General features: G+C 43.4%; 1 protein-coding gene across 2 annotated transcripts; it reads right to left on the bottom strand.

Annotated features, from left to right (window-relative positions):
- Nucleotides 1-598: 598 nt before the first annotated feature.
- SPPL2A (signal peptide peptidase like 2A) lies at nt 599-25,599 on the bottom strand. 2 transcript variants are annotated; one of them, XM_048481852.1, is made up of 16 exons: nt 25,301-25,594; nt 20,543-20,662; nt 18,557-18,739; nt 17,537-17,626; nt 15,546-15,679; nt 15,255-15,406; nt 13,713-13,809; nt 12,641-12,742; nt 12,145-12,226; nt 11,120-11,194; nt 10,791-10,847; nt 10,410-10,463; nt 9,824-9,923; nt 9,205-9,282; nt 8,924-9,084; nt 599-2,830 (listed from the first exon to the last, which is right to left on the bottom strand). In XM_048481852.1, exons 1-16 carry the CDS (start codon nt 25,352-25,354, stop codon nt 2,756-2,758), a joined length of 1,614 nt encoding a protein of 537 aa, XP_048337809.1. In that variant the 5' UTR covers nt 25,355-25,594; the 3' UTR covers nt 599-2,755. The 2 variants fall into 2 exon arrangements, with proteins under 2 accessions (XP_048337809.1, XP_048337810.1); XM_048481853.1 differs by lacking the exon at nt 10,410-10,463 and having other exon boundaries at nt 25,301-25,599.
- Between the last annotated feature and the right edge of the window lie 772 nt (nt 25,600-26,371).

Raw genomic sequence — 26,371 nt, 5'->3', positions numbered from 1 at the left:
CTTCCCTTTATTTTTCCCATCCCCCTGAATTAGTTGGTTTTAGAACCATTGTGATGTTTTAATGTATGTATTCATTGTAAGTTGCCCTGACCCCATCATGGGAAGGGCAGCCTATAAATCAATTGATAATGTTATTTATAAATCAATCAATCAATAAATAAAATATTTTTAACATGGGATTTTACACTTGTATCACAATGAAAAAAATTAAATTGGATGCTCTAGAGAATGTGATAGATTTTGTGATGTTTCAGGACCAGCTAATAGGCTCCCTCCACAGATAGAGCTGCCCTGCTCAAATTCAGAACCACAGAATAAAAACAGCTCACATTGGAAAATGTGTGCATTTACCCAGAAGCAAAATTGCTTCCAATGTTCACAGAAGAGTACCTTTGTATGTAACGTACAGCCCAATTCAGAGGCTGCTGTGGCTGAGGACTGCTCTACTGCCACATTTCCTCCAGAAAGCTTTCAGATGGTGTGGGGGTGCTGTAAGAATACAGTCCAGGAACAATTTTACCAACTCGTTTTCTGTTTGTATGAACTGGGCCTTTTGCATTTAATCTACTCCACAAACACACAATGACAATACTCCAGGTTTTGTTGAAAAGTTTATTAAATACCGGATGTTGTTTTAAATGCTAACATTCTTTTTTTTTAAAAAAATTACAAAGTTCCACAGTTGAAATGGGTAGTCAGTACTGATCGCTCTAATTAATAACAAAAAATGATCGTACCATTGTGCTACTGAATTACTATGAAGGCTCCTAAATGTAACAAAATTTTTAAACATGTATAATTTCCAATAAAAGTTTCCAAATTCAGTTCTACACTACAATCCAGAACAGAGTTACTCCATTCTAAGCCAATTGAAGTCAGTGGGCGTAGACTGGGGTAACTCTGTTCTGGATGGCACTGCTAATCAACTAACTATCCAACTGTTAACTTTTTATAATCCAAGCAATTGCTTTAATTTTTACCAGCTTCTAAAATGAATTACACCACACACAAATTTCCAGAGTAGCCATCAAAGGTTAAGCAATAGAGACGCCTTTATATTTTGATAAGCCTTTTGCCAAACAATTCCTTTTCTGGATCCCTTCCAAAATACAATCTAACGTGGCTTAGAAATGTCAGATTGAACCAGGCAGATTTTCTACCTGCCAGCATTTTGAAGTAGTTTGCGTTGTCTAAAGAATCACCTGAAACAGAAGCATGGAGTTGTGGTGCTGGGATGGGGCCGCTTGGTGGCCGTCACTTCAAGTTTCTCAGGCATGCAACACTGCTTGGTCAACTACGTGGCTTAACAGCTGCTTCGTGGCCTTGGTTACTTCAGATGCATCTCCCACACGCAACTTATTGGTGAACGCCCAATGAAAGAAGGACATATGGCTGACTGGAAATAGCTTACCAAAACATAGTGGATTGTCCCTGCACTTGAGGAGATAAGAAAACTACGTCTCTTTCCGCCCCCCCCCCCCCTCAACACAGAATTGAGGACTCTTTACAACCTGATCCAGCAAAGAACCTGACCAGCATCACTCACCGTAGAATCTGATCTTTGGATTATTGATCTTATTTTTGCTTTTTGTACTGGACAGGAATGGAAGGTGCTGTTGCTGTTTTGAATAAGGCACTAATAACAGTCCGTTGTTTGCAGGTCGCTTCCAATATCTTTGGCTTAAAACACTTTACGGCTCTGAAAGATCTGGTACACAATTCCTCGCACTTTTTCTTAACTTCCATTTCCAAAAGAAAAGAAAAAACTGAAAACACGTTTTCACGGTGACTACATCTTTTCAAAATCCAAACTGATAATTTTATTTTCTTCACCAGATGCTTAAAAATGAAACCGAGAACGTGCAAAATAAGCAAGAAATGACAAAAAGAAGGTCTAGCTTTAGTTTCCATGCGAAAGCACCCTACTTAACGTTTCACAAGAAATATTATGATTAAAAAAATAGTTTCACAAAATTCCAAAAAAGAAGCCCTTTGTTTGAAAATATAGGAACTGCTGAAGGCGGCCTCATTCCACCTAAACAGCATGGCAACATTTCGGAATCCCTGCCATAGGAATTTTGTTTTCCAAGAGGAAAACAAATGTCTGTTTTCTTTGTTCTCATCTGCTCTAGGTGTATTTAGTATTTTTAAACCACTTAGTCTGTATGCAACTGGATGGATAAAAGGTTCTTGGTCTTCATGCAACTGGGTTGAAAAAATAAAGCCGCTCGACTGGACAGGGTATTAATTGGATTAAAACAAAGTTATGGCAAAATAACAACCCATCTCTACCGTTTCGTGAATTCCTGGCGCTCCAGAGTGTCATACAACTGAACTGTCACCTACAGTCCAAACCATAATTGTGCATTTATTGCTGGAAACTCTGTGAAAGACTTCTAGATCTTGCCAATCTGCAGCAAAAAAAAAGTCTTTTAAGTATTAGCCAGAAAGCCTGCTATATGGCAGAGACTGAAATCATGTGTAAAAAACGTTTTCAATTTTGTAGGCAACTATCTTTGAAAATGAGGCAAGGCACGGGTTTATTGAATGTATTCCAACAGCACATCTTAAGCATTCTGATAATGTCAATCACGTATCATTTTCACACACAAAAAACAACCCCAACGTGAGCAAATGTAAAAACAAGGCAAGTTTTGTCATAACAAATCGTAAGAAGTCTTCAGATTTTAAAAAAATCAACCGAGTTTCTATTATTTGCGTAGAAAAATCTTTATACATTATTTTGGGTGCCCAGTTACTGTCCTCCGCATTGTTCGCTGGATAGTGTTGAGTTTTCTTCAGCAGCTGCACAATCCATGGGATCCATCACCTGGATGTAAATTGAGAGCATTTTAAAGTTGGTTTGTCTACGCTTGTCAGGCAATTTGCAAGGAAAATGTTATCAGAGTAATGAGCAATGAGTTTAGACATCATATAGCAAAGGAAGCTTCTAGGACAGTGGTGGCGAACCTATGGCATGCGTGCCAGAGGTGGCACTCGGAGCCCTCTTTGTCAGCATGCGTACCGTCACCCAGTTTGGGCACTTGGCAGTGGCACAGCATCAAGGGGGTGAGGGGTGCGCGACGCACTGGGTGCACATCCCTGCGGGAGCATGGCAAGGGTGTTTCGGGGCAGGACGGGGGTGTGGCAGGGGCACAGGGCGCACGCGTGCCCTAGGCGCAGTTTCCCCTCGCTCCGCCCCTGGCACTCGGTCTCTAAAAGGTTCACCATCACTGTTCTAGGATGTAAAAAAAACATCTGCAGCAAAACAATCAGTCATTCGCTGTAATCCAGCAACATGGGGGGGGGGGACCCAAATAAGGAAGCAACTGCTCAAGCACTTTCAGCAGATCTTCCGTCAAACCTATAATCTAGTAGGGAGAAAAGAAGAGCATAGTTCTGCAAGCAAGCCAGAAATCTCCAACTGAAATTTAGGAGCTTCTCCACGCACTATTTGTGGGATTCTTTAGGGGAAAGAGACGGCAGTACAAAGGCACAGAATCAGTACCTATGTAGTATAGATCCCACAGTTTTAAAGTTTGGTAAATTTTTAAAAAAGCAAATGGAACATTCAGTGGAAGGAATTTAACAACAAAGCATCAGTACATATGAGAGGATCAGGATCGCAGGCATTTGATTTGCTTGAAAAGGCTCTGAAATTATCACAAAGCCCGATTTGAAGCGAGAAATCAATCCGTAGCACTTTTTCATTCGATTAAGTGAAGAAACCTGAGGGGTTAAGGACAAGCGATCTAGTGCTTTCATCCAAGCAACTGGAAAAAAATGGCAAAAAAGTACCCTTCTCTTAGGACAGAGTCCTGTACTACTAACTAGCCACGCTGGGTAGGTGAAGAGCAAGATTAGAGTCTTTCAGGTGTCACTAGACTCGAATCTTAACCTGTCCAGAGGTCTGCCCTCCTGTGAGCCCTTCAGTTGCTACTTCCCACTGAAGCAAAGCCTGCTCCCCCATCATGGATTTCTCTAAAATTCTTGCAAATCATTGCCAAATATTCTTTGCAATGAAGAGCCAGAGTTGTAGGTAACAGAAAATGGAATAATGCACCTTTTTGGACACAGAATTGACACATGGTTTTGCTTCAAGTGCGTTAAAAAAGGAAATGGTGCAGACCTTTGTCACCCCTTTCAACTGCTAAGAATGTGCCCTTCGATGTGCTCCTAAAACATCATCCAGAGTATAGATGGAATATGCAGTTCACGTACTGTGTCAACACGCTCAAATCTCTTTCACTTTGACATTATTGAACACAGAAAGGTGCGTGCAGAACTGCCCAATTCACAAGTCAGTGGCTAATAATTTAGAGCTGAAAAAAACAACTAGGGATTTAAAAAAAGCAAAAACAAAAAGTGCCTGAATCCCCTGAAAGTAAATATAAGTCGTTGTTTTTCTTTCAGTGGGCAAAACGTCTGCTCAGAGCCAATGGGAAAGAAAAACAACCAGAAATGATTCAATCCAGGGTCTATTAATACTTTTGCCAGGAAGTCTGCAAGCAAGGAGGAAAAATAAGCAAACCTAACAAGCTCCCCTAATAAACATCTGGTCAGATTCAGTAGCTGAATATTAATTTGAAACTGGAAGGGGCCCCTGATAATGCATGCGAACGTCGACTTGGAGCTCGCAGCAGCTTGTCCTGATTCCTTTGTCGCAATTTCCTCTGCAAGCCTGGCAGAGCGATCTCTCTGCTTCAAAGGTGCCATCCAGACTGCAGTATCTGGGCGCTCAGCAGATCCCAAGGGCCAATCCCAGCCCATAAGGTCCAAGAAAGCTCTAGCCGCCTCATTCTGAGCAATCCATCTCTCAGCTGCTGCCCTGGCTAGTGGTTCCTCTTTCTCTCCCACCTGCTGCCCTGGGGACTCCTACCTCTGCCTGCTGCAGACTACAGACTACGCACCTGGCCCTTTTGATCTTCAAAAGCTTCCTGGGGCCTCGTCCCTGCCTGCCTTTTGGTTACATTGTGGTTGCGGCTCTTCCTCAGCATATGAACCTGACTGATCCTGACAAAAAAAAGAAACCGTTCAGGTTAACTAAGCACGTGAGATAGGAATGATCCAAAATGTTATTCGCCTTTTGAATTTTACTAAGAGAAGCCTCTTGTGATGCTGCAAGGTAGCGTTTGCCAGCCGTCAATTTATTTTGGAAGCCAGCATTTTCCTGCCTGTGATGACTCATAGCATTATGAAACAAGAACAGGAAGGTACAGAAGTGGGGTGGATTTGAGTCATGTTCTACATTCAGGGCTAGACCACGCTAATCACATGGGGTCAGTGCTGAAATTGCACTGGAAGCATTTGGGAACCCATGCCAGTGTTGCCATCCTCAGGAAAGCAGCATTTTGTTTAGGACTGCATTGTTAATATGGAGTAAATTAACGATAGCCATTTTATAGCAGCATGAAGAAGAAGAAGAGGAGGAGGAAGAAGAAGAGGAGGAGGAAGAAGAAGAAGAGGAGGAGGAGAAGTTTGGATTTATATCCCCCTTTTCTCTCCTGTAAGGAGGCTCAAAGGGGCTTACAATCTCCTTTGTAGGAGCAGCAGTGGCGTAGGAGGTTAAGAGTTCGTGTATCTAATCTGGAGGAACCGGGTTTGATTCCCAGCTCTGCCGCCTGAGCTGTGGAGGCTTATCTGGGGAATTCAGATTAGCCTGTACACTCCCACACAAGCCAGCTGGGTGACCTTGGGCTAGTCACAGCTTCTCGGAGCTCTCTCAGCCCCACCTACCTCACGGGGTGTTTGTTGTGAGGGGGGAAGGGAAAGGAGATTGTAAGCCCCTTTGAGTCTCCTGCAGGAGAGAAAGGGGGGATATAAATCCAAACTCCTCCTCCTCCTCCTCTTCTTCTCTTCTTCTTCTTCTTCTTCTTCTTCTTCTCCTTCTCCTTCTCCTTCTCCTTCTTCTCCCCCACCCCAACAAATACCCTGTGAGGTGTGTGGGGCTGAGAGAGCTCCGAAGAACTGTGACTAGCCCAAGGTCACCCAGCTGGCATGTGCTGGAGTGCACAAGCTAATCTGGTTCACCATATAAGCTTCCACAGCTCAAGTGGCAGAGTGGGCAATCCAACCTGGTTCTCCAGATTAGAGTGCACCTGCTCTTAACCACTACACCTGGCTCTCATGGAAAGAAGATAACACACAAGAAGCTGCAGGACGGAGACTTTCTCACAGAGGGTAGTTCACTGCTTTGTGGATGGAGGATATACTCTGAAGGCAGAGAGAGCCCTATGAGTCACACAACTTCAGTATACCCAGTGCTTGTAGGGATAAATACCTCTCTGCTCTTGTTTAAAAAGTAGAATCTGGCTCCACACTGACACGTTATCTAATGTCACTGGGTTCTCATACTGGCAATGCACAACACCGGGCATTCTAAAAGTCATGCTGACAAATTACTGGTAGGCCAAAAATAAACAAAGCTAAGCCAGTAACGAAGAGGGTTGAGTTGAACATTGAGAGGAGCCATCGTTTTTGTTTAGTTGACTGAGTCAACTAGCAAACAAATAGAAGTTGACAGGACGGGAGAAGCAAATGTTCTGCTTGCAATTTGCTCTGTTATAAGATCCATCGAGAACGGTACAAAAAAAACGAAGAAGAAGTTTTCTAGCAACAACTGTAAAACCTCTGGGATCACGTGGGTACTTGTTCAATTTGGAGATACGATCCACAGTGCTAGGAACATGCCAAAAAAAGCCTTAACTCACCTTGACTGTGCCGCCGCTAGGGTGTACGAAATAGCACAAGGTGAACACAGCAAAGAAGTTACAGGCAACACCACATGACCAACAAATTCTCAGTACCGTTTCCGGTTATGTCTTGTCTTACGACCAGCAATCTTCAACCCAGCTCACGATAGTTTTAGAAGCACACCAATATCACTAAAAACAGCCGTTCCAGAATAGAATTATCGATGTTTACTTACCAGGTCAGTGTAATGCAGTGGTCAGTGTGTCAGACTAGGATCTGGGAGAACCAGGTTCAAATCCCCAACTCTGTCACAGAGACTCACAGGGAAACCTTGGCCAGCCACGCACCCTCAGCCTAAGCTACCTCGGAGGGTGGTTATGAAAGAGGAGAACGAGGTACACTGTTTTGGGTCCTCAATGGCAGCATGGTGTAGTGGTTAAGAGCACTCTAATCTGGAAGACGGGGTTGGATTCCCCGCTCTGCCACTTCAGCTGTGGAGGCTTATCTGGTTCACCAGATTACCTTGTGCATTCCAACACATGCCAGCTGGGTGACCTTGGGCTAGTCACAGCTTCACGGAGCTCTCTCAGCCTCACCTACCTCAAGGGGGGTTTGTTGTGAGTGGGGAAGGAAAAGGAGATTGTAAGCCACATTGAGTCTCCTTACAGGAGAGAAAAGGGGGATATAAATCCAAACTCTTCTTCTTCAATGAAAATGGTGATCTATAAATTACATTACTGCAACAAATGACAAACAGGGTCACTTTTATTCTCCCTCCAGCTGGAATTAATTCAAACAAATGTTGACCCTCAGACTTTTTTCTTAAAAAAAAAAGGAAATATGCTGCTGTATTAGTAGTACTGTGTGTACACAAGAGCCCTGCAAAAAAGCAATCTTGACTGAAAATGAATGGCATAAAGTATAATTAAATGAATGGTTCTTGAAACTGTGCATGAATTTAAAAATCATCTAATCTATGGACAATGTCTGAATTGCAATCAGGTTCCCAACTTGTGAGTTTTAAGTTTCATTCCAAACTAAATCAAGCTGACTCAACAGTTCAAAGTTCAAAGCAATTTTTAATCCTTTGAAAAAGAATGCACTGAGAACAGCATATGAAACAATTGCCATGGCAACATAATACTTGCAAATAATGAACCGTGTCACTTGAGGTATGAGTGGTCTTTTGTTAGCCAAAAACTAGGACTGAAGTATTTAGAGCAACTCTGGTAGCAAACTAAGGCAAAAACTTCACTCAGAGCAAAAATATGTCTGGCTTCAGCCTCACACTCAAGAAAGCATAAACTGCACCCTGGAAAAAGGTGCTGCTCCTTAGCTGTGAAACTTGTGGGACTCCTATGATTCTTCATCAAGTGGGACTCCTATGATTCTTCATCAGATGCATCAGAAGAGTATTCCATTCTAAGAGCATCCCTCACCAGCAATCTGAAGTTGTACCACCCACTGTTCCAGTGGGTTCTAGACCTTTTTTGTTTCCACAGCAGGGAAGAAAATCTGCTCACATACAGCCACACTGGCCCCAAAGAAAATTAAATACGAAATATGCCAAATGTTATCTTTGGTACTACGAAATGCCGTGTTTCCTCACTTGCACAAGATAAAAGATTTCATACCCCTGTGTGACCAAGAAGCTGAAGCACCTGTTTTGTATCAGGTATTTTTCAAGAGTCCGTATTCTTCCGCTAATAGCCGTTTTCCTGCCCTTTGTCGTTGCCACAGCTGACTTAACGGTAACCCCATAGAGTTTTCAAGGAAAGAGACTTTCAAAGGTGGTTTGCCACGGCCTGCGTCCACATTGCACCTCAGGCCCTCCCATTCAAATACTAGCAAGGGTCGAGGCTAAGAGTGTGTGACTGGCCCCAGCAAGATTCCATGGAAGAGTGGGGAATCGAACCTTGGTTTACCAGGTCCTAGTCTGACCTTTTAACCACTACACTACGCTGACTCTTACAGCCGTACATACGCCACAGATGCAAAGGCAAACTTGATAACGATTCAGGTTACTCCATCACCACTGAAAACAGCATAAAGGCCCCTTCCGCACATGCAGAATAGTGCACTTTCAATGCACTTTGCAGCTGGATTTTACTGTGTGGAATAGCAAAATCCTCTTGCAAACAATTGTGACAGTGGATTGAAAGTGCATTATTTTGCATGTGCGGAAGGGGCTACAATTTGTTCATATGCAGACAGACTGTATTCCACCTACCTGATAGTTGTTGCCTTCCCAGAACTTTTTCATCTCCTTGCGACTCCATGCTACGATGGCACTGGTGGCAAGGATGCATGGCACCAAATAAAGGAGGGCTGGTTGCGCCATCTTCATCAGTGACAGGACCACAAACGTGAGCACCATGCCAACAGCATAGGCTGCGCAAAAGACAAACCATGAGAGTTGACAAATGACATTCGGCTCTAGGCTCACGGATGTTGTCACAAGCACATCAGCACTGTCCAACAAGAATGTGTGAGACCTACTTACTTACTTACCTAAAGAGCAAGAAATATAATACACAGAGGAAGAGCTTGTCTGAACGTCGAACCTGTGACAATAGGCCACCAGGAGACCTAAAATAAAAAGGCACAAACAATATCTGACAGATGGGAAATACAGTAATGGAAATAACTAATAAGATACTTTTCTGTAGAGATGAAGAGCACAGTCCTAAGCAGAATGCCAGCCGCCCTTCCTGGTCAAGTGCCGCAGAAGTCCACAGTGCCCACCCGCCTCTCAGGTTGTCCACCCCACTGGCACATTCATAAGAACATAAGAACAAGCCAGCTGGATCAGAGCAGGGTCCATCTAGTCAAGCTCTCTGCTACTCACAGTGGCCCACCAGGTGCCTTTGGGAGCTCACATGCTGTTGCTGCTCCCGAGCACCTGGTCTGCTAAGGCATTTGCAATCTCAGATCAAGGAGGATCAAGATTGGTAGCCACAGATCGACTTCTCCTCGTGCTGGCTCCAAAGAGCCATTCACACACACCCCCTTTGGATGGGGCTGTTAGAAGCTGGGAGCCTCCAAATCTCAGCCTTTAAAGAATCCAAAGCGATGCTAAATTAAAACTCAATCTAAATCTTGGTTCTTTTTTTTTTTAAGAAATAATTACCTGGTAAAATAATGTCACCAAATCCGAGTAACGAAAATGGCAGGCCACATACCATTGGAGTACAGAACTGGAGCCTGGGCACTCTCATGACCACTGGCAACTGTAAAACAGTGTCGCAAAGCCCCACGTAAGTCCCAAAGGACGTTTGAGAAAGAAAGATTTAAATTATGTTTTTATCAGAACTATTTACTCATCTACTTTATGCAGAACTTCAGATCGGGAGGGGCCTGAATTCAGAAAACAGGAACCAAGATGCTGAATGTAAAATCTATTCTCTAAGCAGATAAGCCAAGAGAAAACTGCATGTGTAATAGAAACTTCAGTAAGCCTTTATAGGCATTAAAAACTGCATGTGTATGATATACAGACAGTATGTATGGCAAGATTAATGAAACACACTACATGGTGAGAAAGGAAAACCTGAATTTTAGCCTGCTTAAAAAGAAAATGATGGCCAAGATTCAGGCTCTGAAGAAATAAATTTGGAGACAGAGAGTTATCAGATTTCCCCCCCCCCAAAGGCTACTATTCTTTTCAGAGGATATGATTTAAAATCCAGTGATCATATCTGAAATAAAATCCTTACTTTCTCATGAGGAGCTGACTGCTGAACAGAGGCTTCCAACATGTTTCCATAATTCTAGGATCAAACCCAAGTCAACAAGCATTTAATACTTTTTTTTTAAGGAAAGAAAAGATGGCTACATTTTGAGAGCAAGTTATACTTAAATATTTGAGCATGATCCAGCCAAAATCAAGCACTGGGACGTTACAATTTTTGTTAATGGAAAATAGTTAAGAACACGCTTAAATGCATTCCGGCTGACTCGAGTGAGGCTTTACAGTGCAAAACTTTAGCTGAATTATGCGTTTACCGTAACAAAAGCTATGAAAACTCAGTTATTGCATGCCTACTGCTTAATAGTATGAAAAATAATTATGTAATTTTTAGGACTATAATGCCTACCTTTTCACTGTTTTTAAAAGGACCTGTTGCCACTTCGACCATTATACTTTCCCCGTTCTGAAATTATGAAGAAATAGTTTCATATGGGATCATTTATTTAATACAAACATTAAACTCGCACATGATTAAACACTAAAAAGCTGCACATGTAGTATAATGTGACACTCTTACAGTGTATTTCTAATATATTCCCTAGAAAATGAAAAATGAAAAAATCCCTAGAAAAAATGCTTTTTTCTGTTGAGTTCTTTCATTATTCTTTGATTACTAAAAATAAACACTGCCAATTTAGATACGTGAAATATCATGTTGCAAATCCATGGACTTACTTTAGTAAGGAATGGTGTGATGAAGACAAAAAATACATCATACAGAAGGAGAAGGCCTAGCAGAATAACACATGACTAGAAAACAAAAGAGAATGTTGTTATTTTATTTACTTACAATAACTGAGTAATCTTTAATGCTTTACAATAGTATAATTACACCACAGACACTTAAATTAATAGACAACAGCTTGCTAATATTTCAGCTTCTCATAAGCATAATAAGCATTTTATTGTCATTGTGCACGCACAACGAAATTTACAGCAGCATTCCTCGATGCACACAATTTCAGACTCATACCCCATCCTCACTTTCCCCTTCCTCCACCCATCCCTACACAGCCCCAAACACATCAACATGAAGCCGCAGAGTTTAACATAGCCACAGCTCTAGAGTAGAAGCTGTCTCTAAGCCTCTTTGTCCTAGTTTTGATAGACCTGTATCGTCTGCCGGATGGTAACAGTTCAAAAAGAGAGTGTGCTGGATGAGACGGGTCTCTCAGAATATTTTGGGCTTTTTTTAGGCTTCGGGAATTATAGAGTTCTTCCAAGGAGGGGAGAGGGCAGCCGATAATCCTCTGAGCAGTAGTGATCACCCTTTGGAGCACCTTCCTATCTGCCACTGTGCAACTGGAGAACCATACACAGATGCAGTAGGTTAAGACACTCTCTATAGCACAGCCTATTCTCCTAACTACTTTCCTGGTTACGGTCATTTAGTATGTTTTTTGTCTCGTTCCAAACTTATTTTTGGCTCTAAAAATGTAATGAATTTTGAAATTAGGCCCATGCACACAGAGCAATAAGAAACATTTAGGCAGCAATTTTTAATTGGGAGTGTACACAAACTAGAGTTCAGTGGGGTTTGGTTCATCTTTTAACAACATATGGCTTCGTGGGCTACAGCTTATGTTTTCCACACGTACACAAAAATGTCCTAGCCTTTTATGGCTCATTTTTGCTTTCATTACAACAGAACAATAGTGGTACATGTCTGGAAGTTGTATATAGTAAACAGTTTACTATACCTTGAAGTTGGGCATTCTGAGAGTTCTAATGAAGTTGAGGCAGAAAGAAATTCCCAAGATATCTTGTAAAATCCAAGCCCAGCTACAACAAACAATGAATTTGACTCACTTTAAAATAATAAAATGACACATACATTTTCTACAGTAACAGTGCTACTTTAAGCAGAGTTACACCAGTCTAAATCCATCAGATTCAATGGGCTTAGAAAAGTATGGCTCCGTTGAGAAGTGTGCTGCAGGCTGGGATCCAAAGGAATTTATTTACACACAAGAACTTACAGGTAGGCATCATTTTCAGGAACCAGTTTCTTAAGCTATTAAGAGGACAATCTCAGGCTTTGGTGGTAGAATTTGGAGACTGAACAGGGAAGTGTAACAGAAAGAGAAGGCCAAAAGCCGCTATGTTTGTACCGTCTGGATCTTGCCCTTGGTATTTTTAAAGGCATCCAACCAACATTTATCGTTTCAATTCTGAATCTTGGAATTCTTCACCTACCTGTCTTCATTCCGAAACACTCCCCAAACGACAGCTGCTGCTATGCATAATCCAGCAAGGAGAAAGAGCCTTACTTCAAAAGCTGTGTTGAAGCATGAAATCCTTAAAAAAAAAATCACATTATAGATGTTGCCATAAATGCAGCGCACATCGAAACCACCAAGTAGTGCAATCCTAACCAGAATTTATTCCCTTCTGTGTTCTCAAACAATAATGGACTTAAAAGGGTGTAACTGTGTTTAGGCTTGCAACAAACAATGCTCAACTACCCTTGGTCTTCCAAAGAACCATGAAATGCTTTACAGCAGGGGTGTCAAACATGCAGGGCAGGGGGCGATTTGGCCCGTTGAAAGGGCTTATCAGGCCTGCCAGCTAACTGAGGCACACGTGCACGCTCCCGATCTCAGCACCCAAGGGTCCTGACCAAATTACATTTGTGTCATATCTGGCCAGAGGCGGAGCTACCAGGGGACTAGGGAGTGCACATTGCACCAGGCGCATGCCAGGGGGGGAATCCCCCTCCACGGCTCCCCACTCCCCACAGCGCCCCCTCTGCCCCCACACTTACATTATTAAAACAGTGCAGGCTGGAGAAGTGACCTGTTACCTTCAGGGTGAAAACGGCCTGATGGGAACTACATTTTCCAGGAGTCCTTGCAAGACCCAAGGTCTCATGGGAAGTGTAGTTCCCACCAGGCCGTTTTCAGCCTGAAGGGAACAGGCCACTTTTCCAGGCTGAAGTAAGGTAAGTGTGGGGGCGGGGGGGTAGGGTGCCACGAGGTGGGGGGGGGGGGCAGAAAACATAGTGCATGCCGGGCGCACTCTCGGCCAGCTATGCCTCTGTATTTGGCCCTCATAACAAATGAGTTCGACACCTTTGCTCTACAGCCTGTAGAAAGAACCAATTAAATGGGGAGAAGTGCAGCCAGGCAAGGCTGTTCCTCTTGTCTGCACAACATAAATATATATTTATGTCACGCACAGCCCGAATAAAGTTGTTCTGAAACCATAAACAGTTTCCCTGCCGCTTGTAACAAAACCGTTAACAATTACACAAAGGAACGAACAGTACCTGCATTGTCCAAAAGGTATTTTTCGTATTAGTACCTGAAGACAGTTGTATAAGCTTATTGAGGACGCCAAGCAGAAAATAGCAATAATGATGTATACTGTGGGGGGAAACAATAATAAATAAATTGGTAGAAAGCTACGAGAACCACACAGTCACAAGTTTATGTGCAGGCAAGGATGCATATCTCTTCAAGACAATCATCCTAGGCATGTTTGTCCAGAGGCTGATCCCACTGTGGCCACCGAGACTCACATCCGAATGACCATGCTTATCATTGACCCCACTGCCATATTTACATATTGGCGTACATTTTTGCTGCATGCCCGTCAAATAGTTTGATCTTGCTATTCAAAAGGAAAACCCAAACGCTTCAACCTCAGGGATGTTTCTACAAATGCTTGCCTGATATGCTTACTGGCCTCTACCTGTGCTCAAAACCCAGTCCCCCTCCCTTCCCCCCTCAGATCAGTGGTGTACTGGGCCTACATGGCGTCCGGGGGCATGACTGCCTCCCCGCCCCACTTACGGGAGCCAGCAGGGAGGGCGGGGCTCAGGGGTGGCTTGGACAGGCCCACAGCACCCCGTCCTCCCTGCAGGCTGACTTCTGCCCTCCCCAAGGAGGCCGAGAGGGGGGCGGGGCTCAGCAGCATGCGCCTGGGGACAAGGGCGGTACGCCACTGCCTCAGATATTGTGCACAGGCCAGGAACTTCTCATTTGTGCCGGGGTACCGAGATGATAAGAAATGGCAGCTTTCCGTTCCCCCTCCTGTGTCTTATCCAAATTTTAGTGCAAATTAGATAAGACCCCTTTCTCTTCGGAGACAGAGTCTTCTGTCCTTTGTGGTTTAGGGAAGATAAAGAACAGTATTTGCATTTTGCCTTCTCTCCAGATATCAGCTCAAATGAGATAAGTCCTCTGGCCTATGGGGAGAGCTTCGGAGAGGGGTCAAGGTTCCTCTCACCTAAGCAGTGAGAAGAAACAGCAGGTTGAGACTTCTGCTGTTATTTTTTTTAGAAGAGAGGAGTTTTGGATTTATACCCCACCTTTCTCTCCTGTAAAGAGACTCAAGGTGGCTTACAAGCTCCTTTCCCTTCCTCGCCCCACAACAGACACCTTGGGAGGCAGGTGGGGCTGAGAAAGTTCAGAGAGAACTGTGACTAGCCCAAGCTCACCCAGCAGGAATGTAGGAGTGCGGAAACGCATCTGGTTCACCAGAAACCTCTGCCACTCAGGTGGAGGAGTGGGGAAATCAAACCCGGTTCTCCAGATTAGACCTCTTCCTGTGACCCTGGAGAGCCCCTGACCATCTAAGCAGACAGTACTGAAATACTGACCTTGCTTGACCAATCGGCTGGCTCAGCATAAGGCAGCTTGGTAGGTTCGTGTGGAGAAAATCACTTTGTACGGGTGACAACTGTGAGAGCTCCCTTCCCTAGCCCCAGGAGCGAAGCCACTGGTTGGATTCCTCTGTGCAAATGAGGCTTGGGAAAGCATGCTTAAACTGAAAAGTAAAACCTTGGTAAATTCCAATGTCTCCTTACCCAGCCACTGGTAGAAATAGTACAGCAGGACTAACATGACGCAAGAGAGGACAACAAACACGACAACTTTCACTGGGTTCAAAATGATACTTTCCGAAGTCTTCCTTGACACCGGGGTGTTATCTGAGCTCGCAGCTGCCTTCAGTTCCTCTCTGTGAGGATGAGCAAAAAACAAAAATCAGTGCCATTCAAATGATACAACCCAGGAAGAAGTAGTAGTTTGGTACTTTTAATTTGAAAAACAAACAAACAACGATTCAAACTCTTGAAGAAGGGCTTGTAATGACTTACAGCTCCTCCATTCCACTCCAAAAGCCTCCCAGTGCTACCGTAAGCACAGCGATTAGAAATATGACCACCATACTGAAGTCAAATTCTGGCAAAGGCGGTGAATATAATGTCACGCTAACATTATTTCCAAGACTCTGGAAATTATAAACGTGTCAGTTAGGGAGGAAATGAACAGCAGACAATTAAGACACTTATGGTCAAAACAATTAAAAAAAAAAAACACCCATCCTCCACAATTGAATACTGTGCCCAGCTACACTGCACCTGTTGAACAATAGATTTAGAAAAACAGAGCAAACAGAAAACACTGAAAATGATTACTGCAGGGATGTGCCACAGGCCCGGCCTCAGATGCTGGCAAATGGGGCCCAGGCATGTGCTGGCCAGGTCACCACACCAGAGAAAAGGCTGGGTCAGCGCCTGGCGCCCTCCCACATGACCCAAAGGCATGCGCCCGGGGACATGGGTGTCCCCATGTCCCTACAGGTGGTACATCTCTGCACCCAGGTTTGAATCCCTAGACTGCCATGGAAGCTCATTGGGTGACCTTGGGTCATTCTGTCGTGGACTGACCTACCTTGTAGGGTTGTAACTGAGAGCATACAGTGGATGAGCAGTGACATTGGAAGCTACTTTGGGCCCACACTGGGAAGAAATGTGTAGCGCATTAATAAATACTTCCACCTCAAATCCACTGCATTCCTCAGAGAAATTAATCTCACATTCTCCAAGGGCTCAATTCTTACTTTTTCCACTATCTCTCTCTTTCTTTTTTTGTTGACTATTCTGTTTAATTTTTTTTAAAAAAATGAGTTCAGTTGGATCGAGAAATCAGAATTTGTCAAAATGCAACGCTGCAGGTCCTGCACACTGCAGAATGCTATGCAATAATTTTTAAAGAAAGACGAATTATTTTACGAAAGGCAATAAGATTTAAGAAAACAGCTCTTCTGCTGCAAGCAGTCTGCCGTGCTTTTTAAGAGTCCCTTTTCATTTTATTTAAATATTTATTTATATGTTTGATTTGATAAACCGCTCTACCCCCGAAGGGCTCAGAGCGGTGTACAGGTCAGACAGAACAATAAAATACAAATACAAAAAACAAAAATCGAATAATGCCATTAAAATCAATTATTGCAATAAAATCAGTAGCAGCGATACAATACAACCCACTTATAATTTGATGGATGGCGTCTGGTCCTAAGCCCTGGGAGGGCACCGGCAGACTGTTTAAGATGAAGACAGATGCTACATAGGGCATCAGGAGAGGCAGTGACTCAGCGGCCAGCCCCCCCAAAAATCCGGTGGAACAGCTCAGTTTTGCAGGCCCTGCGGAATTCATCAAAGTCCTGCAGGGCCCTAACAGCTGGAGAAAGAGCGTTCTACAAGGCAGGGGTCAGGGCCATAAAAGCCCTGGCCCGGGTGGAGGTCCCCCGCCTCATAATCGTCCCCTGCATCATAGAAGGGCAGGGGACCACCAGCAAATTCGCCTCTGCCGAATGGAAAGGTTAAGTCGGGACATAAGGCTGTGCCAAGGAAAAATATGCACAAAATTGAAAGCACTGACGGGCAAGCATGAATACAAGATGAAAGAGAAGAAGTCGGCAGTTAAATATTGTAAAAAATCTTGATTGATGTGCTAGATATATATCGATATATAGATATCACTCCAATCAAAATTTGTGTGTGTGTTCAGGGGAAATTGTTTCATGCACTATATTTTTAATTTTATGGAAAAGACCAGAGTTCAGGAAAACAAGCTGTTAATTGATCGTGATATACAGCTGTAAAATGAAGGAAATGCCCTTAGAGGATATTTTCAGAAAATGTCAAAAGAATGCTCCACAAAAGCACAACCTGGTAATAAGCAAGGAAAAAAATGGAGGCGGAAAGGTTGAGAGACAGCCTCCTCCTTATTAAACCACAATCACATATTTTATACAAATTGATATTTTCAGTGGTAAAAGCAAGCAATTTTGAAAACTCCTTACTTTATTAATATCAAGAACATCCACATTAGAGATAAGTGCAATTGGAATGCTGAGATTTTTATACATGGTCCTGTCGCCAGAAGGAGTATCCTGGAAAAAGAAACTTCATGGTAAATCTACATAATTGGACCAGCTACTTAACTTGCTGCCTAAAGTCTAACAGGCAAAACATCTCCCTCTAACACAAGCCCTAAGGGGATACAGTGGGAATATACATTAAATTAAATTAATAAGCTGTACATTACAAGTACATTGCTTCAAGTACCTCTCCCCAGCACTCTGACTGGAAAAATCCACAAGGTGGGCCACATAATCTTTTCCCCCAGTTGTTCAATATTGAGAAGATGCAGATTGATGACAGCTACACATCTTCCCTCATTATGGACTTCACCTTCACGTTATGGACTGCAGCTCTGAGGCCACAGCTGTAGTTTCAGGGTTTCTCAGCATCTGTCTCCATCACAACCACTAGGAATCATGCACTGTTAATCCACTACTGCTACACCAACGTGTTAGTCGTTCAGAGTGGTGGACTCTGATCTGGAGAACTGGGTTTGATTCCCCACTCCTCCACAAGAGTGGCGAACTCTTATCTAGTGAACTGAAAATCGCAAGGGTGATATAAAAATAGTAAGGAGGAGGAGGAAGAGGAGAAGAAGAAGAAGAAGAAGAAGAGTTGGATTTATATTCCCCTTTCTCTCCTGCAAGGATACTCAAAGGGGCTTACAAACTCCTTTCCCTTCCCTGCTCACAACAAACACACTGTGAGGTAGGTTGTAGGCTGAGAGAGCTCAGAAGAACTGTGACTAGCCCAAGGTCACCCAGCTGGCATGTGTTGGAGTGTACAGGCTAATCTGAATTCCCCAGATAAGCCTCCACAGCTCAGGCGGAAGCAGGGAATCAAACCCGGTTCCTCCAGATTAAAGTACACCTGCTCTTAACCACTACACTACTGCTGCTCCTAACTGCAGTTTAGACTTTTTTCCTCATCTGAAGACAGCCACGAGTATTATAACTTACCAGACCAGTTTGGCTGGCGATCAGGAGTATTTTAGCGCCCAGGCCTTGAGCAATCCATGCCTTCTCCAAAAATGAGCAGTTTCCCCTCATCACTACAGCTGCCTTGTCCCTCATGATATCATGAGGAACATCAGAAGAATTGCAGAGCAGCTTAGGAGTCAAGATCGTCAATTTTGTAGGAATCTACAAAGATTTAAAAACCTAATATTAAAACCTGGAAATGTAGAATTATTCTGTCATCATTCAGATTCAGATTTATTTACCAATAAAATTCCAGATTTAAAATTGCACAGATACGATAGAATATATAACAAATTCAGTATAAATAATACCAAGTAAGCGAAACAATGTCCACCTAAAAGTAATAAAGAGGAATTAACTAGCATACCCAATGGAGTTCTGTCACACCTTCCTGATTCTACTAGATATCCACACAAACTTAGCAACAGAATATGTTCAACGTTTGTTTGTATCTGATAATAGTATTTTTATCCTATCCCTCTTTGCCAAAGAGCAATTTGTCTACACATAGGGCAGAAGCATCCTGCGTGTCTCATTGTAAAGCGTGCACTCAAATAGAATGTGTTCTGTGGTCTCAATACCCCCTGATTGGCAAATACATCATTAAAACACTTTAAACAATTTATTATGTCCTGGAAAAGAACAAGCCAAAGATTTTTTTTTCTGCAATGTGGAGCCAATATTGTGGGGAGAACTAGGACAGGGAACACCTGGTTGAGATTTCTGCTTACCATGACACATGCTGGGTGATTATGCCATTCTCTCTCAGCTTCACCTACCTCGCAAAGTTGTTGTGAAAAAACTGATTTTGATCAAGGAAGAAAAGGCATCTAGATTCATAAATATATAAATCTGGTTTTAAATAACTATGTAGAGAGTATTAATTTATGAGCTGTTTTTAGTTAATTGTAGTAAGGACTCTAGTGAACTATGTAGTGGTTTCTAACTAGAAACTGCTGGTGAGTTTCCTTCATTGAAAGGTTGTATAAATGTATAAATGACATAAATAAAGAACAAGATATTTCACAGAAATATGACAAAACTGAATTACATAAAAAAGAAAATCAAACCATTCAATATAAACTCCATAAATACCAAAGACATTTTAAACTTTTAAAAAAATTTAAAGCTTTTTTTACATTGTAGAACTGTGTACCTGCACTCTTTTGCTTCACAAAAAAACCCTTAAAGGTTAAAAAAATAACTTTTGCAGGATTTCCAAAAATGGGGATTTTATGTCTTTTTATTGTATGTGTTCCAGAAATACAGATTCAGAAGAACTCCAAATCCTGACATTATGAGAATGAGTCCAGTAAAGATTTCCAATTCCAATAATGCAAAAAAGCAGACGTCAGGGAAAACTTAAATAGAGAAGAATGCCATGAATACTGTGAGTTTTGATGCATCTTTTCAAATGAAATTTTCTTGAATCTTATGAAATGTCATATGGTCATTTCAATGCCCATGTAGGACTCAGGAGACGTCCCACAAAGCTTACTGAGTGACACTGCGCTACTCACTCTATTTCAGGCCCCTTCCACGCATGCAGAATAATGCACTTTCAATCCATTTTCACAACTGTTTGCAAGTGGATTTTGCTATTCTGCACAGCTGCAAAGTGCATTAAAAGTGGATTGAAAGTGCATAATTCTGCATGTGCAGAAAGGGCCTCAGTTTCATCTCACAGGGTTGTTGTGAAGATAAAATGAATGAGGGGGACCACTATTTGCTTCAAGGAAGAGCAAGGATAATTTGCTTCAGAATAAAGATGAGTTAACAACAGGGGTGGCCAACCAATGGTGCTCCAGATGTTCATAGACTACAATTCCCATCAGCCCCTGCCAGTATGGCCATGACCATGCTGGCAGGGGCTGATGGGTATTGTAGTCCATGGCAATCTGGAGCACCAAAGGTTGGCCACCCCGATGTTAACTAAATAAGAACAAAAGAAACACCATTACTTACAGCACTACTTAATGAACTGGGAAGAGAAGTCCAAGAAGGATTATAGGTTATGCAGTAGTCCTTTTTTAACAGAGGATTATCATTGCTAAAAGCATGAAGGATTCCCTCTTGGGCACTTATCTAATATGAAAAAAGAAAATGTCAACATTAAACATTGTTTAGACTGCAGATGGATAATATGGTGACCTCAACAAGATTAATGTGTCACTAGTACAATAAAGATTAGAAAATTGCATTAGCAAATCTCTTGCCACATCATTTTTTATGCTCAACAACTTTAATACAAGGAAATTAATTGCAAAGAAGGAGGGTAGAACTGTAAAATATGTTCCAGCAATAATAAAGGCAAGTGTAATGTAACTATAAAATATGTTTTCCTTTTAATATATATATTAAAGGAGGGTAGAACTGTAAAATATATATATATAAAAAGATATAAAGTGACCGGGCATTCCGGGGCTGGGGCATCAATAATTTCTCTGTTACTGTAAAAAACTCTTACTGTAAAAAAAAAGTTCCTAATTTCCAGCTGGTATATATATATTTTACATATTTTACAGTTCTACCCTCCTTTAATATATATATTAAAAGGAAAACATATTTTATAGTTACATTACACTTGCCTTTATTATTGCTTTTTCGTTTGACTGTTTTGTTGATTTTAGGATGGTTATTTTATTGATCATGCTATTGCTTCCCATTGATGGGTAGGTTTTATCAAAAGACAATTTAAACATAAAACATAAGGTGAAACCATCCAAATCCCACTATTCCATGTCATAAACACATTAATCCCATTTCACAAGAGAGGTAGAATTAAAACCAAAACATCATCAACCATTTTTAAATGCTCAGACGTTCCCAAAGATACAAACACTTCAATACTAATATTTACCAAGACTAACAGTGAAATTCTAACAGTGTCTCATGCTTCCAACCCCACATATGTCAACTGACTTAAAAGGCTGTACTTATACTTTGGATTTCTCTATAAAACGCCATGAAAATATAAGGAAGAATTCAATATTACCAAAGAAATTTAAATAAATACTCATTGTTGAACTTCAAAAAGAGCATACAGCTCCATCCAATGGGTCGGGTGCCCAGCTGTAGTGCCACAGCTGTGCCAGTCTGCCACTCCCAAGGAGGCTCCATGGCAGCACAGGGAGGCTACAGACATGAAAAAGCCTCCCCACTACCAAAAAGCCCCCACTGGGCTTCATGGGCTTATGCCACTGAGAAGATGCCATTAGTCCAAAGCTCCAGTTGCCAGTGCAATAGGAGCAAAGGTCAGGAGGAAGCCAACTACCGTTAGCTCCTTCCCCAGGCACACCCACGAGCCACACTGCCAGTGGTGGGATCCAAAAATGTTAGTAACAGGTTCCCATGGTGGTGGGATTCAAACAGTGGCATAGCGCCAATGGGGCTGGGCGGGGCACGACGGGGGCGTGACCGGGCATTCCGGGGGTGGGGCATCAATAATTTCTCTGTTACTGTAAAAAACTCTTACTGTAAAAAAAAAGTTCCTAATTTCCAGCTGGTATCTTTCAGTCCATAATTTAAACTCATTATAGCAAGTCCTATCGTCTACTGCCAACAGAAACAACTACTTCTCCTCTAATTGACTGCCTGTCAAATACTTAATACTTTCAAATACTTAATTTTGTTTCTAGAAATCAAAAGAAGGATACTTTCCTTAAACAAGGAACTTTACCATATTTCTGAAACATGTTTTTAAAACAGCCCAACAGGGAGAATTATCCTGTTTTCTACCTCCGCTAACCAGCCACATAGGAAACAACAGGACTTTATGATTTTTGGACCTAATGGAATTTCTAATGGAAAAGCAGACCCAATTAGTAACCCCCTCTCAGCACACACAAATAATTAGTAATCCACTCTTGGGAACTGGTTAGAACATGCTGGATCCCACCTCTGCACACAGCTATGCTGAAGGCGGCGGGGGCACAGAACTCTGGCATGGTGTTCCGCATTGCACCTTTGGATGGGTCTGATAAGAAGCTAAAAGTAACTGAACGGCAGACATATACAAGCACAAGTCATTCAAAAGTTCACTGTCTTTTAAGAAAACACAAATGAACCAAACAAGTCCATACTTGTGGGAGGAAGAAGCCCAAATGTGGGAAATGTGTTCTGAAGAGTAGCAGGAAAGCAGGGGACAAAAATTAAAAACAAAGTTCAGCAAGAATGCTGATCTGAGTCATGCATCGTTTAGGGATACAATCTTCTTAACCAGAGAGCCTTTCCATATTTGCAGTGAGCACAAACTATTTAAGGATCAGGGTGCTGTGGGCTGTTTTCCGGGCTGTATGGCCGTGTTCCAGTAGCATTTTCTCCTGATCTGAAGGTGCCAGCCACAGATGCAGGCGAAACATCAGGAGAAAATGCTACTGGCACATGGTCATACACAGAGGTGGGATCCAACCAGTTCTCACCACTTCTCTAGAAGTGGTTACTAATTTTTTCTGAGTGGCGAGAAGGGGTTACTAAAGCAACCTCCCTGCCCAATGGGGACTGGAGGTGCGTGTGTGCGGCGGCACCACTGTTTGAATCCCACCACCATCGGAACCTGTTATTAAAATTTTTGGATCCCATACAGCCCGGAAAACCAACAACACCCTAGTGATTCCGGTTATTTAAGGACTGTAAAAGCAGATATAGGCTCTGGAAGTGATTTTAAAAATATAATTCCTGAAACATTAAAACAAATTGTGTGGCTGGGAAATTACTCAGCAGTTATGACCCAACTGGACACACAATCTGGAAGCATTTTTAAAATTATCTTACAATTCAGAATAACTTTCCCATTGAAATTTGACATTTCAGAAAGTTGCCTGGAATTTAGGGCAGGATCACAACCTATATCTGCTGTGCACAGATTATGAAGGACTCATTGCTACGCATTTTGATGTGCAAGTAGGTCTTACTGAATTACTTAGCATGGGTAGGTTCCGATAGTAAGACATAAAAACACAGTACAGTATATCCTGTACTTTGCCTTGTTTTGTTAATGACAAGCCCCAGTGAAGTGCACAATGGACCACTTTAATGGAAGATGGAAAGGATGAGGAACACCCTGTGTTTGTTTTGTCTTATTTTGCCTCACCTGCCCTCTGCCTCCACATTTTTCAGCAGACAGGTTTTAAATGTCAACAATTCTTGTTCATGAGATAATAAATGTCAGCAAAGGATAACTTCAGAAGATCAAATATTAGAGATGGAGTATGTTGTTACAGCACACTGGCGTCGCTCCCTGAACTACCCCTAAACTTCCGTGTAATTGTCCGGAGTGTTGCAGTTCCAGGTTGGATTGATAGGAAGCTTTTCATGGGATCAACAAACAGGAAACAGCTCATCTTGCCCCAAACAAGAATGGTACAATGTAGAAAACAGGAACATTAGCTTCCCTGCTGAATTGGGAATAACCTAGGTTTGGGGGATGCAGGCCTCATAATATGCATTCCCCCAAACCTAATTTCATGCAGTTCTTGGATACTATGAGCAGTTTGGGCATTTGCCTCCCCCAGGATTGGAGGAAGGGGCAGGGCTGTAACTCAACTGCCTTGCATATGGAAAAGCCCAGGTATAGCCCCAGCATCTCTAGTTGCAACAGTCAGACAGCATACAATGTGAAACACACTACCCTAGCAGCTGCTACCAAAGAGAATCCTGACCTCAGTTTAAGGGCTTCCTAAATTCTTGATGCCCGTTTCCCCCATCCTGATTAATCCCTCTGCTAGGATTCTTTCCTGCTTCACAATAATCAATGGAATGGTGGAATACAGGCTGATCTGTCAGATCTCAAAAGCTACACAGGGTCAGTACTTGAATAGGAGACCACCAAGGAGCCGAGTGCAGAGGAAGGCATGAAAAACTACCTCTGCTTAGTCACTTGCCTTGAAATCCCTAAGAGGCTGAAGCTTGACAGCATTTTACATACACACAATCTGACAGGAGGTGACCGGGTTTGTATTTGGTGGGGTTGCCCACTTCCACCTCCAGAAAGGCTCAGGAAAGGCCAAGGGACTTAAGCAGGTGGATTTCACATCTCTCCTTTCCTTCCACTACCCTGCATGTTTTGTGGGACTCCAGAAACAGCGTGCCTTCTTTATGGCCACTGAGCGGGTACTTCAATTTTAGAAAAAGTGGCTTGCTGGAAGACCAGCTGTCCATATCCGGTCCCTCATCCTGTTTCACAGAATGCCCAACCAAGGAAGTACAAGATCAGTGGTTTCCTGTCGGGTGATCCCTCCTGGCAAAGAGTCCAAGGTCTGCTCTGGTCATGCCTCCCAGCACGGGCATATTCCACAAAGGGGAGGAGACATTTACCTGGCGAGACTCTCACCTGGTCTGCAGGTAGCCCTGTTTCTCTGCAGGTTCCCCAACAGGGTTCAAAACAACCCCGAGATCCAGTCCCACCTTCAGATAGACTCCCTGCAGTCATGGAGGTTTCCTCCTCCTAGATCACAGGTGTCAAACTCGTGGCCCTCCAGATGTTATGGACTCCAGTTCCCATCATCCCCTGCCAGCATGATGCTGGCAGGGGATGATGGGAACTGGAGTCCATAACATCTGGAGGGTCACGAGTTTGATACCTATGTCCTAGATTGTAAGTCCAACGTGACCCCCCCCAGAGACGCAGCCAGACCGAGCCCCACCCCACCCCGGCAGTCCTTTGGCACTCGCCCCCCAAGCCGCGAGCCCCCAACATGAATGGGCCGAGCCGAGCCCCCTTACCAGCGGCAGGAGCAGGGCCCAGAGGGCGGCCCGCAGCGCCCCGGAGGGCCCCATCCTGCGCCCTCCTCCTCCTCCTCGGCGGCTCCCCCCTGCAAACGGCCCGCCGGCTCCTCTCGTGCCTTCCCTGCGGCCTCTCCCGGGGAGGGGGTCCCTTCGGCGGCGGCCGCCCCCTGTCCTGCCTTGCCTTCCCAACTCTCCGCCGCCCAGCCGGGTCACTTCCTCCTTTTCTTCCCCGGCTGGCTGCCGGTGCTCTGAGCCGCCTCTTCTGGGCGGGATTTTGCGCTCCCCATTACGAAACTGGAGGCGTCTCGGGGCAAAGGCCCTGCGGGGGCGGGCGGGAGTCGAGCCGCCCACTTTTTTTCCTGGCAGGTCGAAGCGGGTTTCCCCCACCCACCCGGCCGGCTTTTCTCTTTTATGACCCCTAAATCCCCTGCCCCACAGCCCAGCAGCAACAAATTGGTCACCTGTGCTAGAGGGGAAGGAGCATTATAGAAAGCCCTGTTCAGGTTCACCTGAACGTTTTGTTTAAAGGATCTTCTTAAGGGTCAGCAAGAAGAAGAATTTGGATTTATACCCCACCTTTCTCTCCTGTAAAAAGACTCACGGTGGCTGACAAGCTCCTTTCCCTTCCTCTCCCCCACAACAGACACCTTGTGAAGTAAGTGAGGCTGAGAGAGTTCTGAGAGGACTGTGGCTGGCCCAAGGTCACCCAGCAGGAATGTAGGAATGCGGAAACACATTTGGTTCCCCAGATAAGCTTCTGCCACTCTGGTGGAGGAGTGGGGAATCAAACCCGGTTCTCCAAATTAGGATCCACCTGCTCTTATCCACTACGCCACGCTGGCGAAGGGGCTTATTTTGGAAGACCACAAGGATAAGCTTCTGCCACTCTGGTGGAGGAGTGGGGAATCAAACCCGGTTCTCCAAATTAGGATCCACCTGCTCTTATCCACTACGCCACGCTTGTTCTACAAGGGTTGTTCTGCTTTTGCTGCAGACTTTCTGAGCACAGAACTAGGTAGGTAGGTAGGTAGGTAGGTAGGTAGGTAGGTAGGTAGGTAGGTAGGTAGG

The sequence above is a fragment of the Sphaerodactylus townsendi genome, linkage group LG17 (assembly GCF_021028975.2).
Source record: "Sphaerodactylus townsendi isolate TG3544 linkage group LG17, MPM_Stown_v2.3, whole genome shotgun sequence".
Taxonomy (NCBI): Eukaryota; Metazoa; Chordata; class Lepidosauria; order Squamata; family Sphaerodactylidae; genus Sphaerodactylus; species Sphaerodactylus townsendi.
This window is presented reverse-complemented; position numbering and strand designations above follow the sequence as displayed.

Excerpts from the sequence above, each read along its gene's own strand:
- SPPL2A (XM_048481852.1), bottom strand. The coding sequence starts at position 25,354 with ATGGGGCCCTCCGGGGCGCTGCGGGCCGCCCTCTGGGCCCTGCTCCTG. Across the intron at positions 17,627-18,556 it reads TCGCCAGCCAAACTGGTCTG|GATACTCCTTCTGGCGACAG; the intron begins GTAAGTTATAAT and ends TTCTTTTTCCAG. Across the intron at positions 13,810-15,254 it reads CTATTTCTACCAGTGGCTGG|TATACATCATTATTGCTATT; the intron begins GTAAGGAGACAT and ends TTCCCCCCACAG.